Raw genomic sequence first — 27,315 nt, forward strand, 5'->3', positions numbered from 1 at the left:
GTATTGGTGCATCCAACGCCGCCAAGTACCGCCACAGACTGTCCAGGTGCTCACTGATGCACTGATCCAGGTCTGGGAGGAGATCCCCCAGGACACCATCCGCCAACTCATCAGGAGCATGCCCAGACGTTCTAGGGAGTGCATACAGGCACAGAGGGGCCATACACACTACTGAGTCACAATATGAGTTGCCGAGGTAGAATTACCCCAAGTTGGATCAACCTTTTTTTTCAATCTTTCACTTTGATTTTCGGTGTGATTTTCAATCCAGCCCTCAACGGGCTCATGATTTTGGTTTTCTACTGACCGTTGATACAGCACTTTTTTCTCAACAAATTATACCGTGTATAACAGTATATAATAATAATAATTTGTTGTTCAAGATTGGATGTGTGATTAAAGTGTTCCCTTATTTTTTTTGAGCAGTGTACATTGCACAACCACTCAATAATTTGGGGTCAATTAGAAATGTTATGATATTTTAAAGAAAAGCACAATTTTGTCAGTATAGCATTTGCTACAGTGCTGAGATGTGCTGTTCATTATACCCTGTGTAATAGAGGTTGTGGGTTTAACAGTTTATTAGACTATGTTGCGGATTGTTCATTTACGAATTGCACACTTATAGAAACACTTGATCAGTTTCACTCCCTTTCTCTGCCTTTGTGCGTGTGTTCATGAGTGTGTCGGGGGGTGGGGGGTCGATCTTCGATTAACTGACAGATAGTTCCAGGTGATTATCAAATAGCATTTTTGCTTGATTAGGATTGGGAACCTAGACCTGCCTGTCTACCACAAGGTGTCACTGCTGATGCCCAATGTAACATAAAGTACATTTTTGCGCGTTGGTCAAGTGCATTTTTCATAACGATGATAATCAAAAACCTTAAAGTTAGATTTATTCTTCCTCTGTCCAATATCAAGGTTATTTTGCCCATCTTAATCTTTTGCTTTTGTTTGCCAGTCAAAGATCTGGCTTTTCTTTGCTGCTCTGCCTAGAAGACCAGCATCCTGGAGTCTCCTTACTGTTGACTTTGAGAGAGGTGTTGTGCTAGTGACTATTAATGAAGCTGCCAGTTGAGGTAGTCTAACATGTTAGGGGGTCTGTTTCTCAAACTAGAGACTCTGATGTACTTGTCTTCTGGCTCAGTTGTTGCACCATGGCCTCCAACATCTCTTTCTATTCTGGTTAAAGCTAGATTGTGCTGTACTTTGTAGGGAGTATCACACACAGTTGTATGAGATGCTCAGTTTCTTGGGAATTTCCCACATGGAATAGACTTCAATTCTCAGAAGAAAGTATAGACGAGACGAGTTTCAGAAGTACTTGTTTTTTATCTGGTCATTTTGAGATGAATATCAAACCCAGAAATGCTGATGCTCCTGATACTCAACAAGCCTAAAGGGCCAAAGGCACTGATAGCATCTGACATGTGTTTTGAATTACACCTATTTTTTTAAATGGTCCCAAATGCGCATCAAAAGCATTATGATGCACGAAAAACGGCCTTGGTGCTCGTAATCTAACCATGTTTGTTTGTGGCATCATATGAGGACCCAGTGCCCCAGCTGCACTTCTGCAGCCACGGTACCTGTTTGGAGAGAGCTAAAAGGAAAATAAAGTCTCAGGGTGGGAAGACCATTTCACCCAGTATAACAAAAAGTGTTTCTGAACAGGATTACCAACTATACCTTTAACTGGAGAATGCCACTCCTGACATGAATCCTCCTGTTTTGAATTGCTGGATATACAAAAACACTTCTGGTTGTTCAGTGTTGTTAGAGAGTAGAGGTTCTTGCCTTACAATAGATCCCGTGGCACTGTACAGACATCGGCATGTAGAGACAGCTTTAATCAGACAACAGAAGTTTTATTTTTGGCCTGTAAACATGTTAGTCACAGAATTCACATAATTTGGTGTCTTAAATATGATCTCCTGCTGCCATCAGTCTAAATTTAATCAGTGAAAGCAACAGTTAGTCCTGGATAAAAATGAAGCGGCTAACTGAATGTTTTGTACACAGAGCTAGGGTTGGGTAGGTTTCCAGCTCTGCTGATCGAGACTGGTCAGGTATACAATGAACCACAAGCTATCAGCATAGCTAGCAGGAGTCCCTGGACAGTCAATTGGCTCAGCGCCACTAGTACTTTTGGCTGCGCCAAGTAAAACAGAGCCACGCTGAGTTGCTTTTCCATCATCAGTTTTACTGTGGCGAATTGAGCCGAGCTGCACCTGCAATGGCCCTGCTTCAGAGAAGGGCAAAGCCACGGTTGCCCCCCCGCCTCCAAGCGTGCCGTGGTGACGAACCATAACTGTGACCCACCCATAGCAAGCACCCGTCTCCCCCTAAAATCGATACTCAACTCATGTCTGTGCAGGAAACCTGAGAGAAAGATGTTTTTAAAAGTTTGTGTTAAGCAGCAAGTACTTTTGGAGCTTCTAACTGGAATCTCTTTAGTTTCTCTCATCCTGTTTGTACTTTCAGACATCTGCTGTGTTTTACTGTTTTGTCGTGTTCACTTTCACAACATTTACTGTAATTCTGCTTCATAATAAAAGCTTTAAAATGACTAAATAATGGGGGGCTTTAATTGTGAAGAAGTTAAATTAAATGAATCGTGTTTGTGACTTTATTAGTGGAGCCACTTTGTTGTCAAAGTATGTCATTTCTTTGAGACGCACCTTCAAGCAGGTAGCCCTGCTTGGAAATGGAAAAAAAGCACAAGCCTGAGTGAAGCAAATCCTGTGTCCCTCACACCAGTGCGCACAGATATTTCACATTTACACATACATTTTCACTCTCATGCAAACCAAATACTACTACATTGTAGAGCCTAGCTGTTTTGAAGGTGAGCAGCGCTGCAACAGTAGCAGGCAGAGGTGGACAAAACACAGTAAAGACAGGATCAGATTTTGATCAACTTTTGCCAATTACATTTAAAGGATAACTACCGTTTTTTACAATCTGGACCTTATTTCCAGCAAAATATATGGTCATGTACTCACCCAGATAACTTTGGTGTCATTCGGCGTCGTTCGGACGAAATTAGATCCAGTGTAGCGCCGATATATCCATATAATGCGAGTAACGGGGCATCGACACACAGCCTCTATATAACGCATTATCTACCACGAAACTAGTTCATTTCACCAATATTTTGTTACGATATGCTAGTGCTATTCCCCTCTGAGTCCGGGCTCGTCTGTTGTCAACATCCGGGGTCTGTAGGTTGCCCTACTACCTCTGACCTGGAAGATGTCGTCTCTGAGCTGCGCGCGCACCCGCGACAGCCCAGCTTGTTTACCTGTAGCTGCTACTGCTAGTTTGACCCCGGATGTTGATAACGGACGGGCCCGGACTCAGAGGGGAATAGCACTAGCATATCGTAACAAAATATTGGTGAAATGAACTAGTTTCGTGGCAGATAATGCGTTATAGAGGCTGTGTGTTGATGCCCTGTTACTCGCATTATATGGATATATCGGCGCTACGCTGGATCTAATTTCGTCCGAACGACTTCAAATGACACCAAAGTTATCTGGGTGAGTAAATGACCATATAGTTTGCTAGAAATAAGGTCCAGGTTGTAAAAAACGGTAGTTATCCTTTAAACCAGGACAAGGTATAATTTTTCATTTCACAAAACTGGTAACAAAACAAAATTTATTTGAAGCTCCTTTTGTGCTACAGAAAAACAAACTACTTGGGGGGAATTAATTGGAGTATAAAACAATGGTTTGAGGGTGAGGGTGATCAGACTATGGCTGTGGTGGTTGTTGTCTTATAGTATCTGTTGGGCTCTGTCCAGACATCTCACTTCAGTGATATCACTGAAGCTCGGTAAATGGTTATCAATCATGTCCTGGGCAGTTTTGATCACCCGCAGCGGAACCTTCCTGTCCTAGGCCGTGCACGAGTCATTCTAGCTTGTGTCAGGATGCTTTCTGTTGTTCCTCTGTAAAAGTTGACAGGACTTTAGCCATCCTATATTTCCTTGGGAAGTAGAGCCTTTTCTGTACAATTCATGTATTTATTTATTTATTTATTTTACCTGGGTAAAAAAACAGGGTGTTGTGTGATGACTATGATAGGTTTTCTGTGATGTTGTTTCCCAGGAATCTAAAACTGTTCACCTGCTCCATTGACCAGTAGATTGCTCTCTGTGCACCACTCTGCAAGATTGTTAATTTCCGCCTGATATGAAATCATCGTTTCTAATGCAGTCAATGATGGTGGTGTCGCCTGCATACTTCATAGAGTTTCCTTGATGTTTGGGAGTGTAGTCATGGGTGTACAGTGTGAAGAGGAGTGGACTGAGCAGCCCTGGGGTGCTTCCGTGTTGAACACTACAGCAAAGGAGCTGTACAATCTGAATTGTCTGGGGTCTGTTTGTGAGGAAGTTCAATATCCAATTGCAGAGTGTGGTACCCAAGCCCAGAGTGTAAAGTTTTCCAATCAGCTTCATGGATGAGACTCTATTTAAGAGACTGAGTGGAGGGCAGTGGATAAGGCATCCTCTGTGGATCTGATGTTTCTGAAAGCATACTAGTGAGGGTCCAGGCTGGCAGGGTTGTTGTCTTGATGTGCTAAATAACCAGTTTCTCAAAGCACTTTATCAGGATGGGATGAGTGCCAAAAAACTGTAGCCATTAAGACTTGACACTACTACTACTACAACTACTACTACTACTACAACTTTATAGGTACAGGGACAATGATGGGAACAGTCTCCTGTGAGAGGGAGATATTAGAAATGTCAGTAATAACATCAGCTAGCTGATTGGTATGTTTTGGTGACAAAAACACATGACAAGGTTTATTAACTGGGCAAGAAGCCTTATTTATCTGCTGTGGTTACTGACAGTGGCCGATCCTCTGGAGTAGACTTAGAGCTTGGTCCTGCTTTTGTAGCCTGTGACATTTTCAATCACCTTGCCACACATCTTAAGTGCTGTTTGTGCTGATGTCTCCCCTTTGCCTCCTTAATGCCAGCTTTTAGTCTTGCTCTGGTGGTGTTGTATGCTTCCTTGTCACCTGACCTAAAGGCAGGTGTTTTGGCTCTGGATGGAGCCTTGACCTTTCCATTCATCCCAGCCTTCTGGTTGGATCTGATCTTATTGTCTTTGTGATCACCACATCATTAACAAATGATGTTTATGTTCAATGTACAGACTTAATTAGACTAGTCTTAAACTAAGTTTATGCCACTGGCCCATTGGAATGTCTTCCTCTGGTGGGGATCTGGACATGCTGGTGGAATTTAGGCAAAACAGTTCTGATGTCTGTTTGATTAAAATATCCAATAACCTACAATAAAAATTCCATCTGGTTCTGCATCTGGAGGAATGTTAACAGCAACAATAAAAAAGGGCACATAATATGGTCTACATCTTAACATAAATATTCTGCATCTTGTAACTCTGCCCACCAGTCTGCTACCCAACACTGTAGCAGACTGGACTGCTCCTTTCCTCTCCCTCACAGCAGAGATTGCTGTGAGGGAGAGGAGGAGCTTTGGTAGAGTGGGTGTGGCAAAAGTTATATAGTGAGTGCACACCTGTGGGTGGAAAAAAAACCCAAGAGAGTGCGTGTGAGGACAAGCAGAGACTGGGAGCAGAAGCAGAGGAAGAGGGTCTGGAAAGGAAGGAGTGTTGGGAGATAACCACTGGAGAGACCAAGTCTGAGGACCAAGGTTCACCTATCATCAGAGCGGGTTTGAGAAAGTTTAACTTTTTTGCTGCTGAGGCAGGTGTGAACTACAGCTCCTGACTGTGAGTTTTTAACAGTGGATCATTACTCTTCATTTGGATACTTAGTATTTCCTTTTTGCCCAGAGACTGCCTTCCCTGAATTCACCACTGCTCCCCATTTCACACTAGCCCACATCCCCTTACCCTTTCACAAACCTGGGAAATCTCCCAAGTCTTTTGATTATTATTTAACACAATTCTTTGGACCTTTTGTGGTGTGTCCACTTATTAAGGCCGAAAACCCTGAGGTATATTTTATAAATTTGATATAATTAATGTTATATCTGGCGCCCTATTACGATACTTGTAGGCCTTTATAAGTTATGCTACAACACCAAGCATTACTCATGGAGACACAGAGCCCACCTCCTCTTCTCTTACTGGGAGTCTTGTGTTCTGTCAACTCTGAATGAGGTCCGCCCATCCATTGCAATACCTCGATCCAGGATGTTAGGAGTTGCCACGTCTTGGTGAAGATGTGGGAACAGCAGTCTCTGACTACCCGTTGCTAAGTGAGTCTTAGTCATATGCGCATCCATTTTATTTTCCTTTGACTTGACATTAGCCAGAAGAAGACTTTAGGTCCAAGTTGGTCAGGGTCAGTGCATCTCTGATCCCAGCTTACTTTCCTCTCTTTCTGGGGTGATGACATTGACGTTTTGTGCTGCTGGTCTGGTTGGCCAGTCGGGAGATGCCACTGGCTGAAATTCTCTTGCAGTTTGCTGTGCTTAATCCAAACTCCACACTTCCTTTTCCTATTTTGATGAATGTCTCTCTATTGTAGGGAATATGTGCTTCAGTAGAAAGAGACCAAAAAACAAAACAAAGAGAACAAATTCTAACAAAAAACAAGTTGTAGGGAGCTGCAGTAGAGTTCTCAACGGGTCGGGTCGGCCTGACAAACCCGACGGGACCCACGGGTTCGGGTCGAAAATATAAGCAAGTGACTCGGGTCGGGTCGGACCTCGGGCTTAATTTTTTCCGCTTGGTGAAAAAAACAAAACAAAACACATTTATTAATCATCGCTGCTGTTCACCGTAAAGAAAGTCTGGCTGCTGCGTGCAACGTGCATCATGTTAAAAGGCGTGAACGTTAAAGGTTGATTTGAATTCCCGTCTGCTGGTCATGATAATACGTGTATGAGAAAAGGGGGGGGGGGGCGTCGATGATTCTCCCAGAATCATATTATTAATATATAATAAACATTTTTTGCTTAAGTGTTTGACTTATATGGAGCCCCTAAAAGGACATGTACGTTTCTCATGCGCACGGAAAACTTTCTGGTGCACACAAGAAACTTTCAGGTGAGCACAAGATACTTTCTTGTGCTCACCTTTCTCATGAGAAAGTTTCTCTACTTTTCTCTAGTTTCTCTACTTCTGAGTAGTGTAAAGTTTAAAATGGTTATTACATGGATGTATTTTAACAGTGCAGTCATATGCATTTAAGATAATCACTGGCAATTGTATTTGTGCATCAGTGTGGGGCCGGCCAGTTAAATGATTTCCCTACCGTAACAACTGTCTGTGATGGCACAGAGTTTAAGCCAATGTCACATGTATACATGGCCTTTAACAATCAAATACCAACGTTAGATGATGTGTAACATTATATTACAAATTACCACGATTATTTAAATGATTATTTTTGAGTTTGGAAACATGATGCATTTATTCAGTATTTCTCTCAAAAAATACACAAAATGTTCAAATCGAAAAATACAAAATGTTCAGAATGAAAATAATGTACAAATATGTATCCAACTGTTCTGCAATTTCTATAAAACATTAAAGAATAAAATAAATATACTCAATAATAAAATCAAATAAGACAAACGATAGGGTGCATATCTTTAGCTAAAAAGTATCCAATGGCAGCTGTTATTTTCTTGTGCCTATCCGAATTTGACGGATAAAGAGTCGCATTATACAGTGTGTCTGAGATCGATGTCTGACTCTGTTGATGCTGTGGGGGTTGTGGCCTTGTCTTTGCGAGGGATGAAATTTCACTGCGCCTCTGATGTGCCTCCAGAGGTAGTATCAGAGGCGTAGTATTGGCAAACCGAACCAGCCGGCGGCGCAGAGCGAGCATGTGTCGATCTGATGGTGTTCACTGTCTGATAACTAAACAGATCCTTCACTCAACAATAATAATTATAATAATAAAGAGAAATGTCCCACAAAGCAACGTTACAGGACCAAACAACAGTAACGTAGTAACTGGTAGTGTCTTTGGCAACTTATATGAGGAAAAAATATACCGCAGTTGAAAGTGGAGAAGTGTCTGTCCGACCGACTCTTCATCAAAATTCTTGCTGAAAAACAGCATCTGTCCCTTGCAAAGGGCATCCCTCCCCGTGAGTGACAGTCAGACAGCATCCTGTTGACTGATGGCGATTATGTAATAATGTAATTTAGAGAAAAACGTAACTTGAGTGAGTGCCAGTGAGCAGGGCCGCGTTGAATGCTTTGGGGGAGGGACTGAATTGTGCATGTGCGTCTCTATCAGAAAATCTCTAGGCCTACTGTACAACGAAAAATGCCAAATAAATTGTTTCAGTTCGATTATATTAGTTTGGAGATCGTTTGATCCAAAAATCCAAATCACGATCAAAATTCGATTAATTGCACAGCCCTACTTCTCCCCAACAATGTTTTCCAGTGCCTGCTGGAGTCACAGACTAAATAAGGCTTACAGAACCACAGCATCTGCAAAAAAAAAGAGATGCAATTCTGAGGTTCCCAAACCAGACACTTACCTTACCTTGGGTGCGCCTTGAGATCCTGTCTATCAATATTACAAACAGGATCGCAGTGTTTCCCCTAGGATGGAGTTGTAGCAGTGGAGGTGAGTGTTCGCCCTCGTGCAAAAGCAAAGTGTAAAGTGCAACCTGCCGGGAGGTTTCTATGTGTCTGCCGGCACCAGAGGGGCTCTTTAGGCTTAAGTACATAACAGTACATTTGTGCTAAGTAATGAGCAGGGGAAATGTAGCTATTGTAATGTAATCTAGCTTACATATGAGGTGTCTCAAGCTTTTGGAAAATACACTTTTATTGAACACAATAAAAGTATAATCTTTAAAACAATTATTGACAATAATTTAACAAAAAATATATTAACAACCAACCATATACAGTAAAATCACATGACACAAATACTAGAACAATCCAAAAGGTCTGTGCCTCCAACCCATGCATCTTCCCGCTCCCTCCCCTGTTCCCATCAGAATCCTCCCCTCCACCCATTGTTTACACCTCCTTTGACACCACCTTGACAGCTTTCACGCGTCACAGTGGCCCTGGCGCATAGTAATGCTGCGTTCGAGACAGTAGGAATTTTCTGACCTCCTACTAGAAAAAGTACACTGGAACGCCACTCAAAGTCGGAGTCCTTACTTGTGAACTCTGCACAAATCCATCTACCCCAACTTCATGGAGAATCAGTTATCTGACGCCACACAACAATGGGAATGGCATGCATCTGGAAAGCTTGGAGGTCGGAAATTGGAAATTTCAACTGGGAAATTCCGACCTCTGGTTTTGTCTGGAACGCAGCATAAGGCCCGCTCCAGGAAAAAGTAAACAAACGGTGCATGTGGAATACCTGTGCTGCAACTTCTCCCTATCTCCGAGACAAATTTCTCCCTGGCGGAGACCAATAAAGTAACCTTAACCTTAACCTTAACCTACAATCTTTGTATCAAGATAGATCTTCCAAATGTTGTTTATTTCACAGATAAGCCTATAGGCCTATGTGTTTCCTTGCTATTTCTATCAAATGATTGCGTTTGCTGTAACGTTACTGTGCGATACTCACGTGAAGTTGCAGGACTGTTTTCCCTTCGGCAAATGATAATCCTGAATCCGTGATCAGTGTTGCTTGCTTCATGGTTGACATCTACCCGGTGCTTGTTAAAATCGTGTGCTGACATTATCAAGTAAGCTCAAAGTTTCTTGTTGCACCTTCTCCAAACCTGGCGCTAACGTTACCTCCGTTTTGGTGTATGCTGAGAGACGGTGCAGCGCAGCATGGCACGGAATAGCGGAGTTTAGCGCGGCGCATCACCTGCATCAACCGGTAATGGTATATCTGGATGATATGTATGTAGCGAAGGAGACCGCTTGCAAAGTTTCTTTGACAGGGACAATGATAGTTGCCAAGCAACCAAGATAATGTGACAATAGAACCATGGATACTGGCAGCCAAAATTGTTATAATAAAGTTAATTATTCTAACAGCTGCAAGAAATAGCGTAACAGGCTTCATAGTCTCTATAGGTGGCCCACTGTGGTTCGTGATTTATTTTCATAAATAAAATCGTTTCAAACAGGTGTGTGATTGACCTGGATATGAAGCGTCCATAGCGCAAAATGATATAACGTTAGTTTCTAAAGAGACAAGACTGAGCCCACTCTCCACCTCTCCTCTCCTCGTTCAAAAAAAGCGGTCCGCCACCGCTAGGTGCATATAGGGGAAACACTGGGATTGGGACAAGGAACATGTAAAACTTTGTACCAAGTATACAATTTTGTAATTCAATCGTCGAGTCATCGAGGAGAAGCTTGTTCTAGCTCTGTTGGACTATCCTCAGGTTTATCAGACAAAACCTCTCATAACAGAGACAGAACAGTCCATTTGTGGCAGCAGATTGTACACTAAATGTTGCTGGTGAGAGTTGTGCTTTGATCGCCCTTTGTGTTGGTAGCTTCTTGTTAGCTAACTTTCAGCATTCTTCCTCTCTGTGCACAAGCGCTTCATCCCAGTGTCCCCGAGCGCACTACAAACGTTTTTCGGCCCCATGTTTACTTTTAGCTGTTTCAGAAGTTGTTTCAAGTTACTGCTGGTGGAAAAACGTTTTCTGATTTTGTTATTACATGCTCAAAGCTTTTAAACTAACTACATCATGGGGGACTTTTATTGTAAAGGATAAATAGGAAACGTGTTCATCACCGAATTAGCAGAGCTTTGTTAGCGGCAATTCTTCGACAATTAAACCTTCAAGCAGTTAGCCCTGTTGTAAAATGTGAAATGCAAATCCCTGCGGCACTGGGCTGACACACTAAGTCAAACCATGTCAGGCCGAGCCACTACTCCCTGCCAGCCTGGACCCTCACCAGTACGCTTTCAGAACCAACAGAGGATATATCCATTGCCCTTCACTCAGTCTTCACACACCTGGAGAATAAGAAGAGCTACATTTGAGATGCTGTTTGTTGATTTCAGCTCAGCATTCAACACAATCTCACTCGTGAAGCTGATTGGAAAACTAAACACTCTGGGCTTGAGTACAACATTCTGCAACTGGATTTTGGGTATCCTCACAAGCAGACTCCAGAGAGTTCAGATTGGTTGTCACACCTCCTCTACATTAGTGCTCAACACTGGAGCTCCCTCTTGTTCACAATGTACACCCATGACTGCACTCCCAAACATCAAGAGAACTCTTTCGTGAAGTTATGTGGACTACAGAAGTATCTGCTGCTATACCACCAAACTATGGGGCATCTTCATTCCCCAGGCCGTGAGACTCCTGAACTCATCCTCCACACTCTGTTGTCTAAAATAGATGTAGCAGGACTCAAGGACTAACTCATTATTAGTATTTTTTCAACCCTTGTTTAAAAAATGACAATAAGTGTACCTTTTAGCTTGTACCTTTTTTAAGAAGCAATTTCCCTCTTGCACTAATAGGACAGCCATTGACAAGTACTTTTGTTATGCCATGATGGAGGTCTTTCATCATGTGTGAGAATTACGCATATTCATCAGCCTTTTCTTATTCAAAGTCCCTCTGAGTGGATGCTTCAAAACATATGGAAACATCTAGAATCTCCCTTGGTTCTTTAATCATGATCAAGTTACTTTGCAACTTTTTGCAAAAAAGTCTTCTTTCCCTTTGCACCAACCAGCCTTTCCTTTCATCCTCGCTTTTCAGGAGATTGCGCTACTTGTTATGGTTTTTCATATATTTTTTTCTGAAGAGTCTTGCATTTCCCCACAATATGCCTCATGGTCTCCTATTCTTTACCACACAGTCAACAGTTAAGGGTCCCTTTCTTTTGATTTTTGCCTTTTTTTCAACACTGAAAAGGTGGGAACTGTGCAGCCATTGATGATGAAATACACATGGGGCTTGAGACTTGTTCACCAGGGCCCAGTATTTCAAAACTTGTAATCTGGATCAGAGTAATCCGGATAATGAAATCCTCCTTTTCTCAGTCATGGATCACGGTGATCCTGCTGACTTTATCTGAGTATTTCAAAACACCGGCAGGGTGGATCACCGTGATCCCGACCTGGCCGGATACGGATTTCCAGATCTCAAGTCTCCGCCTCCGGGATCTGAAAACATGGCGGACTACTCCGCAAAAGGAGCAGCTGAGAGCGCGACTTTCACGTCAAAAGTCTGAGTTTACCGTCGTCTAATGTGTAGCGGTTTTAAGACCATACGGACGCCAACCAACATATCATGCAAGCTAACTATTTGAATCGTCACCTCATTCAAACCAGGCCGTAGCGATCTCTAATTGAGCCGCAGCCATGCTAACGGGAGCTAACCCGGCTCCATTGACTTGTGTGTTAAGCAGCTAGCGGGCTGTCGTTAGCGTCACGTCATTGGCAACACAGCAGACTTATAAATAGGCTACATGTGTACAGACCTGCTGCAGTACTTAGAAAACATAACCCTACATAGTATGAGTATTAACTATACGGTTTGCTCAGAAGTGTCAGAGTGCTACAGTAATGCTGGTGATGTTGTCATGTTTTTGTGTACATAAACACAATGTGGGATTGTGGATTAAGATACTCATACACCTTCTACTTTCAGAGTCCACTCACAGCCATGGACCACTCAGCTACAACAGGGCGAGTGCTGGAAATCCCTGGAAATGCTTTAATTGCATTGATACATTTAAGGTTTTCAAGTAATTGGAGTTTGAATAAAGTGCTTGAAACTGCTCAAAATTGTAATAGCATTACTTTCATGGTGTATACCTTGGTCAGTGATTTAAATAAAATTAAAATATTTTACTGTGTTTTAAATTTCTTACAATTACTTTAATTATTTGTTAAAAGTACAACACTGACACTTTAGATTAAGTGTAATGAACATCTTGAGTAACAATATCTGGGAGAAGTGGAGCTGAAACTTTGTCAATCCAAGTCAAATCCACCTCTGAGGTGGGATTCAAATGATCCTGAAATTTTGGTATCAAGTTGATCCAGATATCTGCCTTGTGTTTTGAAATACCCAAATCCAGCCTTTTATCTGGATTCAAGGGAGGATTGGATTACCAGAGCTGGATCCTGATCTTCAGGATCAGGATTCTCTGGATCTGTGTTGAAATACCCAGTTTTCAGATCAGATCTAGATTTAATCCAATCCGACCAGGATAATCCTGTCAGATCACTTTTGAAATACTGGGCCCAGGTGACTACTGAGAGTAATCCTCAATCTTGATCTTGCCATGTGCCAACTAAAGCCCCTTTCACACACACTCTGGATTTATCCAGTGTTTACCTGGAGGAGCTGTATGTGTAAACATGAATATCTAGATTATTCGCCCTGGACCCTGCCAGATCTCTAGTCCTAACTTGGGGGTAGCTGCATGTGTGAATAGAGCAGCCAATTGTCCAGAGTGCATTCACAGTGAGCAAGTGGATTTGAAGATGGTGTAGACTCTTCCATGGTAGTGATGGTTTAATTAGCTGTAACACATACTCAAACATACACTGGGACATGCTCATCATCAGTTCTGTAAAACATCTGCCCAGAATATTTATCCGCTTGGTCTTTGGTGCTTCCATTTGGCCCATTCACACTGCTGCTGGACACAGATCCAAATGCCGCAGCTTTCCTCTGTACGGTCGAATCTTTGTACATGGAGTATAGCTGCTTTATTCCTCTGCTTGCCTATATATTGCTGTTGGGATCCACAGATAAAGTTGTTCATTGTGGTTTCAAAATGGACTCTGAATTGAACTCCCCTAGAATTCTCCAGATTTCACATCTAAGTGCAAAGACTGCACAGAGACCCAGTTTGAGCTACTCTTGGTCAGGGTGACAGACCCCCTGACCAGGTTATAAAAACTCGAGCTCTGTCGTTTGTTCTCTCTCTTTCTCCCACTGAGCCACCTTTCCCCCCAGCTCATCCTCCCGGTCCCCTGCCCTCTGAGCTCCTCTACTCCTGGATCTCCTGAGCTCAACAGCTGCTGAGAGCTGCCAGCTGCAGTTCCAGCAGGCCCACAGGACTTCTTGCCACAGCAGCAACGCACAGTTCTGCTAGTACCCAAGCTCAGTTAGCACCTGTAGCTGGAACACAAAGCTTGATAGCTAACTTCATGAGCAAGAGGGTGAAGTGAACAAAAATTAAACCAGTTATCTCCAATTTTTCCTCGGACTCTGCCCAGCAAGGACAGCAATGTTCAACATTGGGATTACGATGTTCTCCTCCTTGGCTCATTAGCTAAAGATCCACCAGCACCTTTTAATCAAAGACAGGTAATGTTGAATTGGGCCCAGATAGCACACAGCATAGCCTAGCATAGCTAAGCACAGGACCGTTAAACTTTGGTTAATGTAATGCAAATGTGCTTACTCTGTGGTTTGTTCACTGTTTGAGAGTTACTGTGATCTCTGCATAGTCAGGTCATTGGTAGTTGGCTCAGCCACATGGCAAAGATGATGTTAGCTATGTTATGCTTCACACAGACTCATGGTCTTTGCATGCAACTAACCATCTTCTCTAACCTGGCACAACATCACACTCATGTCATACACACACACCTACATGTGATATCAATGAGCACAAGGTGTGAGCGATGACCATTGTTTCTTTGTTTCTCTCTTATCAGAGAAACAAGTGGTGAGCTGCCAATTTGGACCTGAGTCCAACACTCCTTTGCCACTTTGTAGTTCCCTGTGGTCAACAATTTTTGTTTGTTGTTTTTCTTTGGCCATGCCATGTGGCATAGCATCTTAAGCCCTAGCCACCATTTTGAGCTGAGTTCTATACACTGATGAGAGCCTACCTGTCACCACACAAAAGGTAAAACTTTGACCATTAACACTGACTCTGAAAATGCTTTTTGATGTTTACATGCCTCTAGTGTACTGTAGGAAAACATAATTATAATCCCAGGTACACTTGCATTCCAAAATTGTTTTATGAATTGTTAAATGTAGGGCTGCATAATTGATCGATATATTATCAAAACTAGAATATGGCTAAGTGCAATATCCAAATCACAGAAGCAGCATTTTTTAATAAAGATAAAATGTGTGACAAGGTAACAAGGTAAATTTATTGTCATTTTTTAAAACTCAAGGGTTTAAAAAAATGAAACTATGTTTGAGTCCTTTAATCTACATCTATTTTATAAAATGGAGTGTTGATGACAAATTGAATTGTCTCACAGCTGGGGGATTGAAGCTGCTTCATAGTCTGGTGGTATGGCAGCTACTACTTCTGTATCTTTTGACAGATGGAAGCAGGGTGAACAGACTGTGGCTTTGGTCGGTGTTGCCTTTTTAGTATCCTTTGGGCTCTGTGCAGACATCTCATTTCACAGATGTCACTGATGCGCTATAGGTACCAGTGATGCTCTGGGTGGTTTTAATTAGCCGTTGTAGAGCCTTCCTTTCCTGAGCCGTGCACAAATCATGCCAGTTTGTGTTAACAGTTTCATACTTAACAATAGAGTTTCCTTGATGTCTGGGAGTGCAGTCATTGATGTGCAGTGTGAACAGGAGGGGGTAGAGCACACAGACCTGGAGTTGCTCCTGTGTTGAACACTAAAGTAGAGGAGGTGTGTTGGAATTGATGGTAGGGCAGATGTGGTTATTAGAAATTAATAATTATTGAGAATATAAAAATGTAATTAATCAAAATTAATAATCAAATCATTAAAACGGGGCACCACCCTGGAATCAGGGACCAATAACCAGACCAAAAACTGTCTCAAAAGAAGAGTTCACTTTAAATTTAAATATTTGTAAAATATTTAGAATTAAAGGAACGGTGAAGGAAATGAATCCAAGCACTGACCATCACAACCAGTAATTACCACAAAACATATGCACAAAATAATCACAGAAAACTGCTCTGTACAATATAATGGAATTTATTAATGTTAGCAAATTGATCAAATCAATAATACTACATACTAATATAAAATCAATCATTCAACTACAGAAGCTAGTGTGTGTGTGTGTCTGTGTGTTCCTTGTGTGAACAAGGAAAGAGAGCCAAGATGGCGGCTGTAAAGAAAGGGAGCCAAGGTGGCGAAGAGCCAAGATGGCCGACACGATCTCTTGGAAGATGACGTCACGGCGTGTTCAAGCCGGCGCGAGGCTTGAACAAACCATGACGTCATCTTCTCACATGCTCGTTTGAATACACACAAGACACTGTTCCACAAAGGTGGTCATGCTACCACGGGTCAACTGTAACTAATGTTATGGTGGTATACCTTGAGAAACGCGTATCTAAGTGTGGGGTGGAGAGGCTTGAATCAGCGCGTGATGAGCGAAAAGAAAAACAAGCAACAGTGTTTTACAGCGTAAAACTAACAGCAGATAAGGACTGGGCGGTTCACAAACTCACAATGTAAAATGTAAAACAATGTAGCTAAAAGCATACAATACATGCTAATTTCTAGTATCTGCCCAGACACTAATTACGCCTCACTTGTAGTGCGTGTCTTCTTTAATCCAGCTCGCTTCCTCGGCTTGGATTAAAGGCGTTGCAGCATCCTGCGGTGGCTGTTCAAACAGCGGAGTCGACGTGGGCAAAGAAAACGGATCAAAGCAACGTTTTCTGAGGGGAAACCTCATTCTGCAGGAATGAGAGAGCTGGGATTTTGCGCAGCTCTTCTCTGGATCCGGAACGTGTTTGGTAAACACAGGGCAGTTTTCACTTGTTCAGTGAGGTTAAAGACTGCGATTTAGGTGGATGAAATCCAAAACGTTTGTGTACTTCCTTTTAGTAAAAGCTGCACAGACGAAAGCAGATGATTCCAGCAACACGCTACGATGGGACTGCGGTGAACAGGCGTACAGCTGCGGAACTGACGATGTTTTCAGCTGAGCTCTCGGACAATCGGAGATGGGAGTTTTCAAACCTGGGGGAACTGTGACAATCAGGCGCCACCTACTGGACATTAGTGTCGGTGCACCCTCCTATGCTTACCAGGCTTTGTTAATGCAAGGAGGCCGCATTTAAGCTTTGGTCTACCCGCAGGCCGCTCTGTTGTTGGAACCATGTGGCAAGGGTCCGAACAGGTGTCACTGCCAATCAGTACTCTTTGGGGTCTGCTTGTGATGAAGTCCAATATCCAATTGCAGAGTGTTGTGCTCAAGCACAACACTGTTAAGTGTTAAGTGTTTACTGTTAAGTGTTAAGTTTTCCAATCAACTTCATGGACTGTGTTGAATGCTGAGCTGAAGTCAACACAGCATTCTAATGGAGCTGTCCTGAATGGACAATGCTGTTGCCTCGAGCCCTGGCACCAATGGTTTGTTGGCCTGGTTTAAAGAAAAAAATGTGGCCTCACTACATTTATTTTTGAATGTCTTGCTTTTGTTTTATTTAACTTGCCATGTTTGGTTTTGAATCCTAACTCTGTCTTGTTTTGTTTTTTGTTTTTGGTTGTTTTTGTTTTTGTTTTTTTTCTTCTGTAATAGTCAGGCTTTTTGAATCCTGATGATTATTAGTCTCCTGAACACCTGTCTCAAGTCCTGTTACAAATTATATTTTGATAAAACTGCAACTCTATCTGGTCCACCCTATTCAGATTTTTAGAAATTGTAATTGAATATGACTGAGTAGGCTATGGGTGTATACACACAAGCACACACACACACACACACACACACACACTCACACACATACACAGACCAAGTATGTATTGATGAAGAAATACACATTGACCTGTTAATCAAGTCTGAGATTAATCTTCAACCTCTTTGATCTTGCCATTTGCCCACTATGTGTCCTGTCTGCCTCCTGCCCCCTCCTAAGCTGACCCTTTGATCATATCAACTGTGTGGCCCCATGTAGGTCTGAATATAAATGCCGTAAGTGTGCTCCAATTGATTGCACCGATCGTTATCGGCCAATATGCATTGTAAAAATTTTGATCAGTGGTCTCTATAAAGCCCAATCAGGAGAGCAGATCAGATAGGCACTCAAGACAGTTTCTCTATGCGCTGTAAAAATGCCGCACACAACGCAGAATTCTGCTGCTTGTCTGCTGCTAACAGCCTACTAGCTGTCCTTCTGCCAATATCAATATGGACTTTCAGTGCCCTCTTGTTTTAACCAGCACAAAATATTTGCAAGGTCTTGCCAGCCAGCCGTTTCCGACTGAGGGGATAGATGGACTGGTACCCCAGAACAATTGTAACGTTATGGCTTGTGGTGAGAACGAGCCAGTGTTTGTAACTAGTGCTGACACAGTGCGGTGGAAAGGGAGGTGACTATGGTAACAGTATGAGAAGACGTACTCAGTGGCAGTCAGTGTAGCCAGTTCAATTTATCATTTGGGATTGTCTGTTAATAAGTAAATTTTCTGTCGCCCTGAGTGGGAGGACGACCGGCATCGTTTGTTTACGAGCCCTGCGGCATCAGAGCTAATCAGCTGACTGAACTAACAGCTGACTGAGCTTACAGCTTAGTTACAGCGGAACTAAACACACTTGACTGTTTCTGTTCAGAGCAACATAAATGCAGTTAAAGGTATAGTTGGCAATCCTGTTCAGAAACACTTTTTGTTATACTGGGTGAAATGGTCCTTCCACCCTGAGAGTAGTCCATACATAATGTGTTCAGAAAAAGGACTGAAATAAATCAGACCTCTGTGGCAGCTGCAGGCCTGTAAAAACTCTGACCAATCCCTCCCTCTCGGTCCGAGTTGAAGGAACCAATCCGATGCCTTCATGTCTCGTCCTGCCTCCTTTGTTTTGCTTCGGGGGGATTTGTTATTTTCATGAAATACAGTGGGTACTAGTTTCATTTGGAGGATTTCACGCGAGATTCACGCGTGAGTCACGGGAGAGTCACGCGGATTTTTTGTGGAGGAGTAATTGTGTTTTCACCAGAAGCTGCAATGTGCCCAAACAACCGCCAGGTGGCATCTGTGAGCAGCAGGACACCTCCAAAAAGCTTGATTTATGCTTCTGCGTCGCGGCGACGGCGTAGCTACGTCGTCGACGCAGACCCCTACGCGGACCCTGCGCCGTAGCCTGACGTGCGCCTCCAAAAAATCCTGACTACGCGTCACGTCGACGCGTCGAGACGTGAATGGCAAGGACTGGGATTGGTCCGCTCAGACCGTCATTCCGGCAGTTGCTTTTCCGGTCAACAGTATAACAACACCGCCAGTTACTTCTGCTGCTTGCATGCTTGTCTCCTATTGCTTGTGAACTCCATGCTTTGTGAGATCCCAGCAGGGCAGGAGGAGTATTGGTGTTGTGCAGCATGTAGCTTGTAAGCCCCACACTGTGACCAGAATGCTACACAGCATATTCGCTCTGACCGCAACTGCAGTGCAAGAGAGCAAGAACCCCCCGAAACCAATCCCCCCCCACCCCCCCTCGCGGCTTGGCGGCGAATTGCAGACCAACGCGTTCCCTCGACGCAGAACTTCGAATGCTCAATGACGGCGTCGGGTCGACGACGTAACTGAGCTGACAGCTTGTTTCGCGCATGCGCACTGTGACACCGAGTAGTGCAGTTACTGCTAGAGGCTGTGTTTACTGTACAGTAGATGAGCATTTTGAATGGCAAAAAAGCTGTCAGTGGTTCATTTCATCGTGTAGCCTGGTCAAAATGAGTGAAAATATTAATTCTATTCAGTCTTTGCGTTCAGTGCTGTTTTCGCGGAGAACTTTTGAGGAAAAGAAAACTATAATTTCAAGTGGACGGCGCGGTAGAAGTGAAACGATCCGGTCTGACAGTGACATATTGCCTGTTCATTCATGAAAACCATCTCGAAACACTCTCAGTCAAACAAGGTGGGGAATGAGAAATCTGCGGCGCTACCAGCCTAGTTCGATTTGATTGAGAGTGTTGCTGGATGATTTCTCATGAATGAACGGGCAATAGCCTGTGTCACTTTCGGGCTGGGCGATAAAACATAGGATATCCTGAAATAACTTTTCCTCGATAGAAATAGGCAACAAGACGCGGCCAATACAAAGTTGATAGGTTTCATTCATCCATGTTTTGACAGACAACACAAACAGCCAGTGATAATGAGACCGGTGACACCGTCAGCCAGCCGGCCTGTACTGCGAAGGAGTCCAGCTCAAAACCTCAAGCCCCCGTCCGAGTTAACACGGTACTACGAAGCTGGTTATCAACTCAGCCTCATGCTCTGTGCGAGTTCACATCAAAGGAGGCATGTGTGTGTTTTATTGAATGTATGAAAATCGCCATGGACTGCGGAACGCATCTGGACAAGGGGGGTCATAATTTCAAGTCAAGCGGGGAGGGGGGGATCCTTGTACCTGGGTTACTGTTACCAAGGATACGGAAATAAAAGTAGCGAAGCATGCGCAAAACAAGCTGTCAGCTTTCCAGCTTTTCGCAAGCAAAACGGGACAGATTAGAAAACAGTAGAACTAAGGTATTGTATAATTGAACACACTGCCAGATTAATATTTTCAATTATTTTTATTGAAGGGCTTGGGCATGCACTGCATTTATAGCTTATTATGACCGCTCGCCCATGGATTAAAGTAGTATCAACAAAGTCACTGTTAACAAAATCAACATCTAATCTGTCCCTTCAAATTGTGTGTTTGGAGCAGCTGCAGACAGATGTGCATTAATGCTCCGCTCGTGAGTCCAGCCGCATCGGGTCCAGGCTGCTGGCACGAACGAAGCAGCTTAGAAACTGTTTAAACGAGCGATCGTGGGCTATAAGTGGATTGTTACATTCACGAGAACTTGCAGAAAATAGATATGAGACAATTTGCTCGAACTTGGAGCCAGACCCGGCCAGGCTACAGGAGAGATCAAAAATATGGAGGGGGCCAGGACCCCCATGAGAACCACTGATCCTGTTGAACGTAACCACTGTGAAACAATAAAAAACAACAACATTGATTTGATTCACCGGTGTAGCGGTCCCTCTCCCCATTCACTCTCTAGCTCTCTCGACCACAGCTGCGAATGAAGTAGCCTATGGCCTATGAACAGCGCCACTCTCCATTGCAGCTACGTTGTGGTCAAACGTGGAATTATCCTAAAACCTTTTGAGCTGCATTTCAGTACGATGCTTCCACCTAGTGGCTACAATGTGACCTACAATTTCACGCAACGCGTGAATCACGCTTTCCGTGAGGGAAACCACCATTTGAAACTAGTACCCACTGTATGTAACGTTAGCCAACTTAGCTACTTTTGTAGCTTCTATTAGCCCAATGCTAACGGCTCTCCTCTGCCCTGCTGACGGACTGTCTGATGCGCGTTCAAGTTTGTGGGGGCGGGGCTTTGGTCGGAGTACTGACGGGAGGGGGAGAAGGGGATGGAGCTTACACGAGGTGCCACTTTCAAATCTTGCTAGCTCTCCAACATTACCAACTATACCTTTAAATGTGACAACACAACATGTGTACACTAAATAAATGTACCGTAGTACTTCATCGGAGTACAGTTTGGATGTAAAAGTACTTTGAGTTTGGAGTAGACACTACATCTGTGTACATTTTGTCCCCCTCCTTAGTTTGATCTTTTCAGTACCATTCTTTTGAGGGCCTCCATAATGGGTTTATAATTACACCCAGTGACTTCCTTTCTTACTTATTTTGTCAACAGATTCTCTGAACATCCAGGTATAATCAAACCTCTCTGCCTTAGGTGCACAGGACATGCCTAGGGGAATCTCTTTGCCAAGTCACTTGATAAGACTCTTACAATTACCAAGCCTGATGACAGTCATGTAATTCCATTTAACAAACAGCACAAGGTTTGTACAAACTATAGCTACCAGGAAATAAACACACATACTTTGTAGGGTCAGGAGCCCCCCTGCCCAGATTGGTGTACTAAGCATATTTCTTTATTGGCAGACAATAAGCATATTTATTAGAGAAAAAATGCAATTTTCGCAAGGACATATACGCAAATGATATAACGCAGCAATATGAGGCGAAAACTGTGAAAATGCAATAATGAAATCAATGACCTCTCAAGGTTTACCAGAGGTCAGAGAAAAATTGCTTCTGTGTCTGAAATAAAACCTTGGTATGTAGATTATATGCTGAAACTTTAATGCTTCAGCAATAAATTAGTGCACATGCGCCACCGTGCATGCAGCCTGTTGCGGTCGCTCCTGTTTGTTTTTATACTTTACTACTTTTTAACTTCTTATTTAATATATTGTTTTGACTTACTTAAGCCATGCCCTCTCCAAACATGCTGGTGGAGAGAGTTTTGGCCTTTCTTTTTGCTGTGAAAGTACTCCTTTAACTCAGCTGAGCCATTGTTGCACAGCAACTACAGGAAAAACATTCCGAGCAGCCTGCACATCGATCCAAGTCATGTATATGTATATTAATTTTGACAGCTGTATTGACCATCGATCATCGTTCATAGCAAAGTCCAGGCATGTATCTCACACTGCTCAAGGTGTAAAGATGAATATCAGAAGGGAGATGATGACTTCTTAACAGCAACCTTTACTATCAAAAGAGCCATTTTTGCCCCTGTCCCTCACCACAAAAATCTGGTTGGAGCCGCAAAACATATTTGTGTCTTATAATGACGGTAACACAGCCTAGAAAGTCTAACTTAGCCTATCAAAATTATTAAAAGGTCTTGATGAACATTCATTTATATTTTCACATGATGTGGCAACTCTGCAGGGGGCTACTTATGCTTACAGTATAAGGTACTTGAACTTTTCCATTTTTCCATTTCAATGATGCCATGTTTTGGTGCATTTATGAAATAAAAGAACTAACCTACCATTAATAGAAATACAGTAGCAATACAGAACTTTTTATTAGAGGCCGACCGATATATCGGCTGGCTGATATTATCGGCCGATATTAGGCATTTTCCAAACTATCGGTATCTGCATTTATAATGGCCGATAAATAAATATTTAAAAAATAAAATAAAAACGGACGAAACACCCTTCAACCATGTTATGAGTGTTGGCGTTGCATAGTTTGTCCACCAGAGGACACTCTACAATGTCCCTGTTGGCAACACTCGTGTTTAGAATGCCACAAACCCTACAACCAGCTGATCCAGCCAGAGTCGGGCAGTGCAAACCAGTTATCCACGACTGAGATCATCGTTGAAGTGTGTTCATTGTAAGTTGGCAATTGTCATGAGAAATACATTGCTTGATTAACAATTAAAAGAACATCTCCATCAGTTCTCTTAACTCAAATAAGCATGACAAGATTTGCGACTACCATGTCCAGTTTTGCTGCTGTTAGGTGTAAGCCGAGAGTGAAACTGACTTAGCTAGTAATTTTGATGTTCCTCTGTTCTGCTGTGACAATAAAACAAACAAGTTTATTTTTAAACTGCATTATCCTATTATTTCAGTGATGACTCATAAATAACTACAAATAACTAGTGTTACGGAAATCTGTTTGTTTTGTTAGGCGTTTCTGGATTTATTTATATATATATATATATATATACGTATATATATATATACATATATATATATACAGTATATATCGGCCGATATCTCGGAATATCGGATTTTTAAATCACCAAATATTTCTATTGTTATCGGCCTTAAAAATCCTTTATCGGTCAGGCTGTACTTTTTATGCAGACCTGCTTAAGTCCTCCCTGTATTTGTGAAAATGTACAAAACTAAAAAGTAGCCTCATTTGATAATAAATAAAACACATAGTGGCAGGCTAGATTTAAAAACAGTAAAAGTAAAAAAAACAAAAAAAAACAGGACAGCCTAAAGCTTTAGCTCAGGATCATTCAATTAATCACAACTTGATAGAACAGATACAATTTTGTGTGTAGGCTGCACATTTTACTGTCGGAGAATGTAAGAATCACTGTAGGCCCAAAACAGTGATGATGATATAAAAAAAATATTCATTTTCATGTGAAATGTCACACAGGGAGCCGCTGCAGAGGGGCAAAAGAGCTTACCTGTTTGCCAAGATCTGACATCTGCTTCCCTTTCAGATTGATTGCATCGCATGCAGCATATGGTATCACACCACATGTGTTAGTCGTCCATCTACTGAAGGGGACTACTTTTGTAAAGGCTGTGACAGCTAAAATAAAGTCCTACATTACTGACATTACTGTTGTCTTTCCTAATGTAACAATTGTTGGTCACTCTTGCTACTATGTGAGAGGACATAGGGCTTGCATTGTATCTTGAATGTAATATTGTCCACCACGTTGACATATGTTGGATTTGTTTTCTGCTGTAACATAGGGCTGGTGTGTTGGCCGTGGTCTGATTTGGTGGGTGTAAATGATGACAAGTGGGGAATACAGTTAGTAATTCAGGAATATTTTGTTAGGCTTTTTATCGTGCAGCTACTAATCAGGACACAATTATCTTACATTTAACATGCAGGAGGCTCTGCTCTTGTAAAGCGTTGACAGGGTGCTTTCACAGGATTTGCACTGTCTAGTCACTGTCCAATTTAGGCCACACAAATTTGGGATTTTACTCTACCTCGGGGCTCTGCAGCCTTTGGCTCTTTTGCCCCTCTGCAGCGGCTCCCTGTGGCTTTGAAATTTTACATGAAAATGAATATATATATATATATCATCATCAATGTTTTAGGCCTACAGTGATTCTTACATTCTCCAACAGTAAAATGTGCAGCCTACACACAGAATTGTATCTGTTCTATCAAGTTGTGATAAATTGAATGATCCTGAGTTAACAGCATTGTGTTTTATGCTCAAGCCTGAGGGTTGATCACTGTATGTGGCTGAGGATAAAAAAAGAAAGATTAACTCACACTGATATGGACTAAAATAAAATTTAAACTGTCCTGTGTTGTTTTTTTTTAATTACTTTTACTGTTTTTAATCTAGCCTGCCGCTATGTGTTTTATTTATTATCAAATGAGGCTACTTTTTTATTTTGTACATTTTCACAAACACAGGGTAAGTAGACTTAAGTAGGTCTGCATATACTGTATAGTTCTGTATTGCTACTGTATTTCAATTAATGGTAGGTTAGTTCTTTGTTCGTAAGTCAGACTTTCTAGGCTGCATTACCGTCATTGTAAGACACAAATATGTTTTGCGGCTCCAGACAGATTTTTGTGGTGAGGGACGGGGGCCAAAATGGCTCTGTTGATGCTAAAGGTTGCTGACACCTGCCCTAACTTCTGGTAAGAAGTCATACCAGGTTACTTAATAATCAGGTTGTATGACAGAGTACACAGTTTTGACATCGACTTGGCGCCAGCTTAATAGTGATGTATACGGCTGGAAAAGATGACTTTAAGTAACCCAGGGGGTCAGTGTGGACACTGTGGAGGATTATAAGTATCTGGGAGTCAACATTGATTATAAACTGGACAGGGTTAAGAACATTAACGCCCTCTACAGGCAGGGACAGAGTCGTCTCTATTTTCTGAGATGACTGAGGTCATTCAACATCTGCCAGACTCAAACTAGTTATCAAACTGTAATCAAACTGTTCAATTCTTCACTCTGAGTGTCAGACACAAAGTTTTAAACTTTGGTATTTTTTATTGCTCTGTATATATGTATATTTATTCTAGTGTAAAGTATTTCTGATTGTGATTCCTATTCTGATAAAAATGTAAAATTTGTTTGCCTATCTGCAGGAGGCTTGTTCATGCATTGTGCAAAATAGAGGATTCAAGAATTAAGTTAAGAATTAATTAACTTCAGACACATACACTGCCCCTACCATCTGCATTCTGTGTGGAGATAGATTAGATGAAGTGGTTAATGTATCATATCGCTCAAACAAATCTGGGATAGTCACCATCATGACTGAAATGTGTACCTTGATTAAAACTTCTGCCAAATTACCCAGTTCTTAGTATGAACTAAAGAATTTCAATTTTCTTCATCTCCCCTTGCAGACCTGATCACCTAAGCTGTCATGTCAAGCATGTCCATTCTTCAGAGAGGCCTTTCAAGTGCCAAGTTACGGTAAGAATCATGACTGAGAGCAAAAATGATAGCAATATGCAGAAAAGAAAGAGTTAAGTTTAGAGTTGATGATCAACATAATTTAGTTCTAAAGGCTAGTTCAGATTAGACAACATAATCTGCCACCCTGAAACTACCACTTGGACAGCCATTGGTACAAGTCTCGCAGTTGCCATGTAAGTTTCAATATCCTTACTAGTTTCACGTTTCATTCAAGCCTTTTCTTATTTTTGCTTTTGTCTTGTTTCAGAAAGTTTTAAAAAAATGTTTGAACACAAAGATCTTCCATTTGTCTTTATGTTGATGTGAGAATCCCTGAATGTGACAATCTGGTTCCTCGGAAAAAAAATAAAATAACCAGTTTTCTGTCCTAGGCCTGTACCTCCGCCTTTGCTACCAAAGACCGTCTGCGCTCCCACATGATTAGGCATGAAGGCAAAGTAACCTGCAACATATGTGGCAAAATGCTAAGTGCTGCCTACATCACAAGTCACCTCAAGACGCACGGCCAAGCCAGTTTCAGCAATGCATGTAACAATAAAGGTAGGCCACATGTCCCATTTTTCTTCTCTTAAACTCCTCACTACTTTGCTCAGTTTTTCAATGTAACACAGGAACAATAGACATGTTTAAACTATGATGAAAACACTTCATCCACACACCTCTAAACTTCCCAAAAGCCACCAACATATTGGACACATAATTTGTCATGATAGAGATCTGGGTTTTTCAATAGTACACCACTCATCCAGCAGTGATTTGATTTACGGTGGAACTGAAATGTAGACAACCACTGCCTCAATGGCTGCTTCACAAGTCAGTTGTTCCTTTGGTTAGTGCCCTAACTGAACTTTCTACAATCATCCCCTTTGAAGTTTGAATGTGGAATTGTGAAAGTCTGAGACTGACATAGAGTCTGGCTAAGGTGTATGTAAACTTCCTACTTCAACAAATAATCACTTAAAAAAAAACAAAAGACAGACATAGAGGGACATAGATATGTCCTGAGGCAGGATATACATATCACAATTGAACAAATGTAACTTTCAAACATGATAGAATGAAATGACAGAAATCTGTACTGAAAATTTCACAAAATTAAGTGTTTTTATATACACTACTCAGAATTAGTTAGGGATATTGGGTTATTTTAGTGTTTCACTTGATTGTTTATTGTTTATTGTTTTCTGGGCAAGTGTCCAGAGTTGAATTAAATATGCAATAAAAGTCAAAGTGTGGGGTATGTACCCCACACTTGATCATTAGCACATAGTCAAAAACGGGTATTCCCATGACAGCCTGACATCTTTGGCTAATACTCCATGCAAGATGTCGAATATTGTTTTGCGGAATGGCGCTCGTTCTGCGACGACAGCAACTTGGAATTCCTGGAGGTCACATGGTGGTG

General features: G+C 42.0%; 1 protein-coding gene across 4 annotated transcripts in view; it reads left to right on the top strand.

Moving 5' to 3' along the window:
- The window catches only part of LOC311255500 (vascular endothelial zinc finger 1-like), a 200,382-nt gene that overhangs the window by 68,822 nt on the left and 104,245 nt on the right, over window positions 1–27,315 (top strand). For all 4 annotated transcript variants that reach the window (XM_084350032.1, XM_084350033.1, XM_084350035.1 and 1 more), the window contains exons 3-4: window positions 25,838–25,907; window positions 26,282–26,450. In XM_084350032.1, the coding sequence (XP_084206158.1) occupies window positions 25,838–25,907; window positions 26,282–26,450 (239 nt within the window). The remainder of the gene's footprint in view (window positions 1–25,837; window positions 25,908–26,281; window positions 26,451–27,315) is intronic.

This window comes from Pagrus pagrus, assembly GCF_965226575.1.
Source record: "Pagrus pagrus genome assembly, chromosome: 4".
Lineage (NCBI taxonomy): Eukaryota > Metazoa > Chordata > Actinopteri > Spariformes > Sparidae > Pagrus > Pagrus pagrus.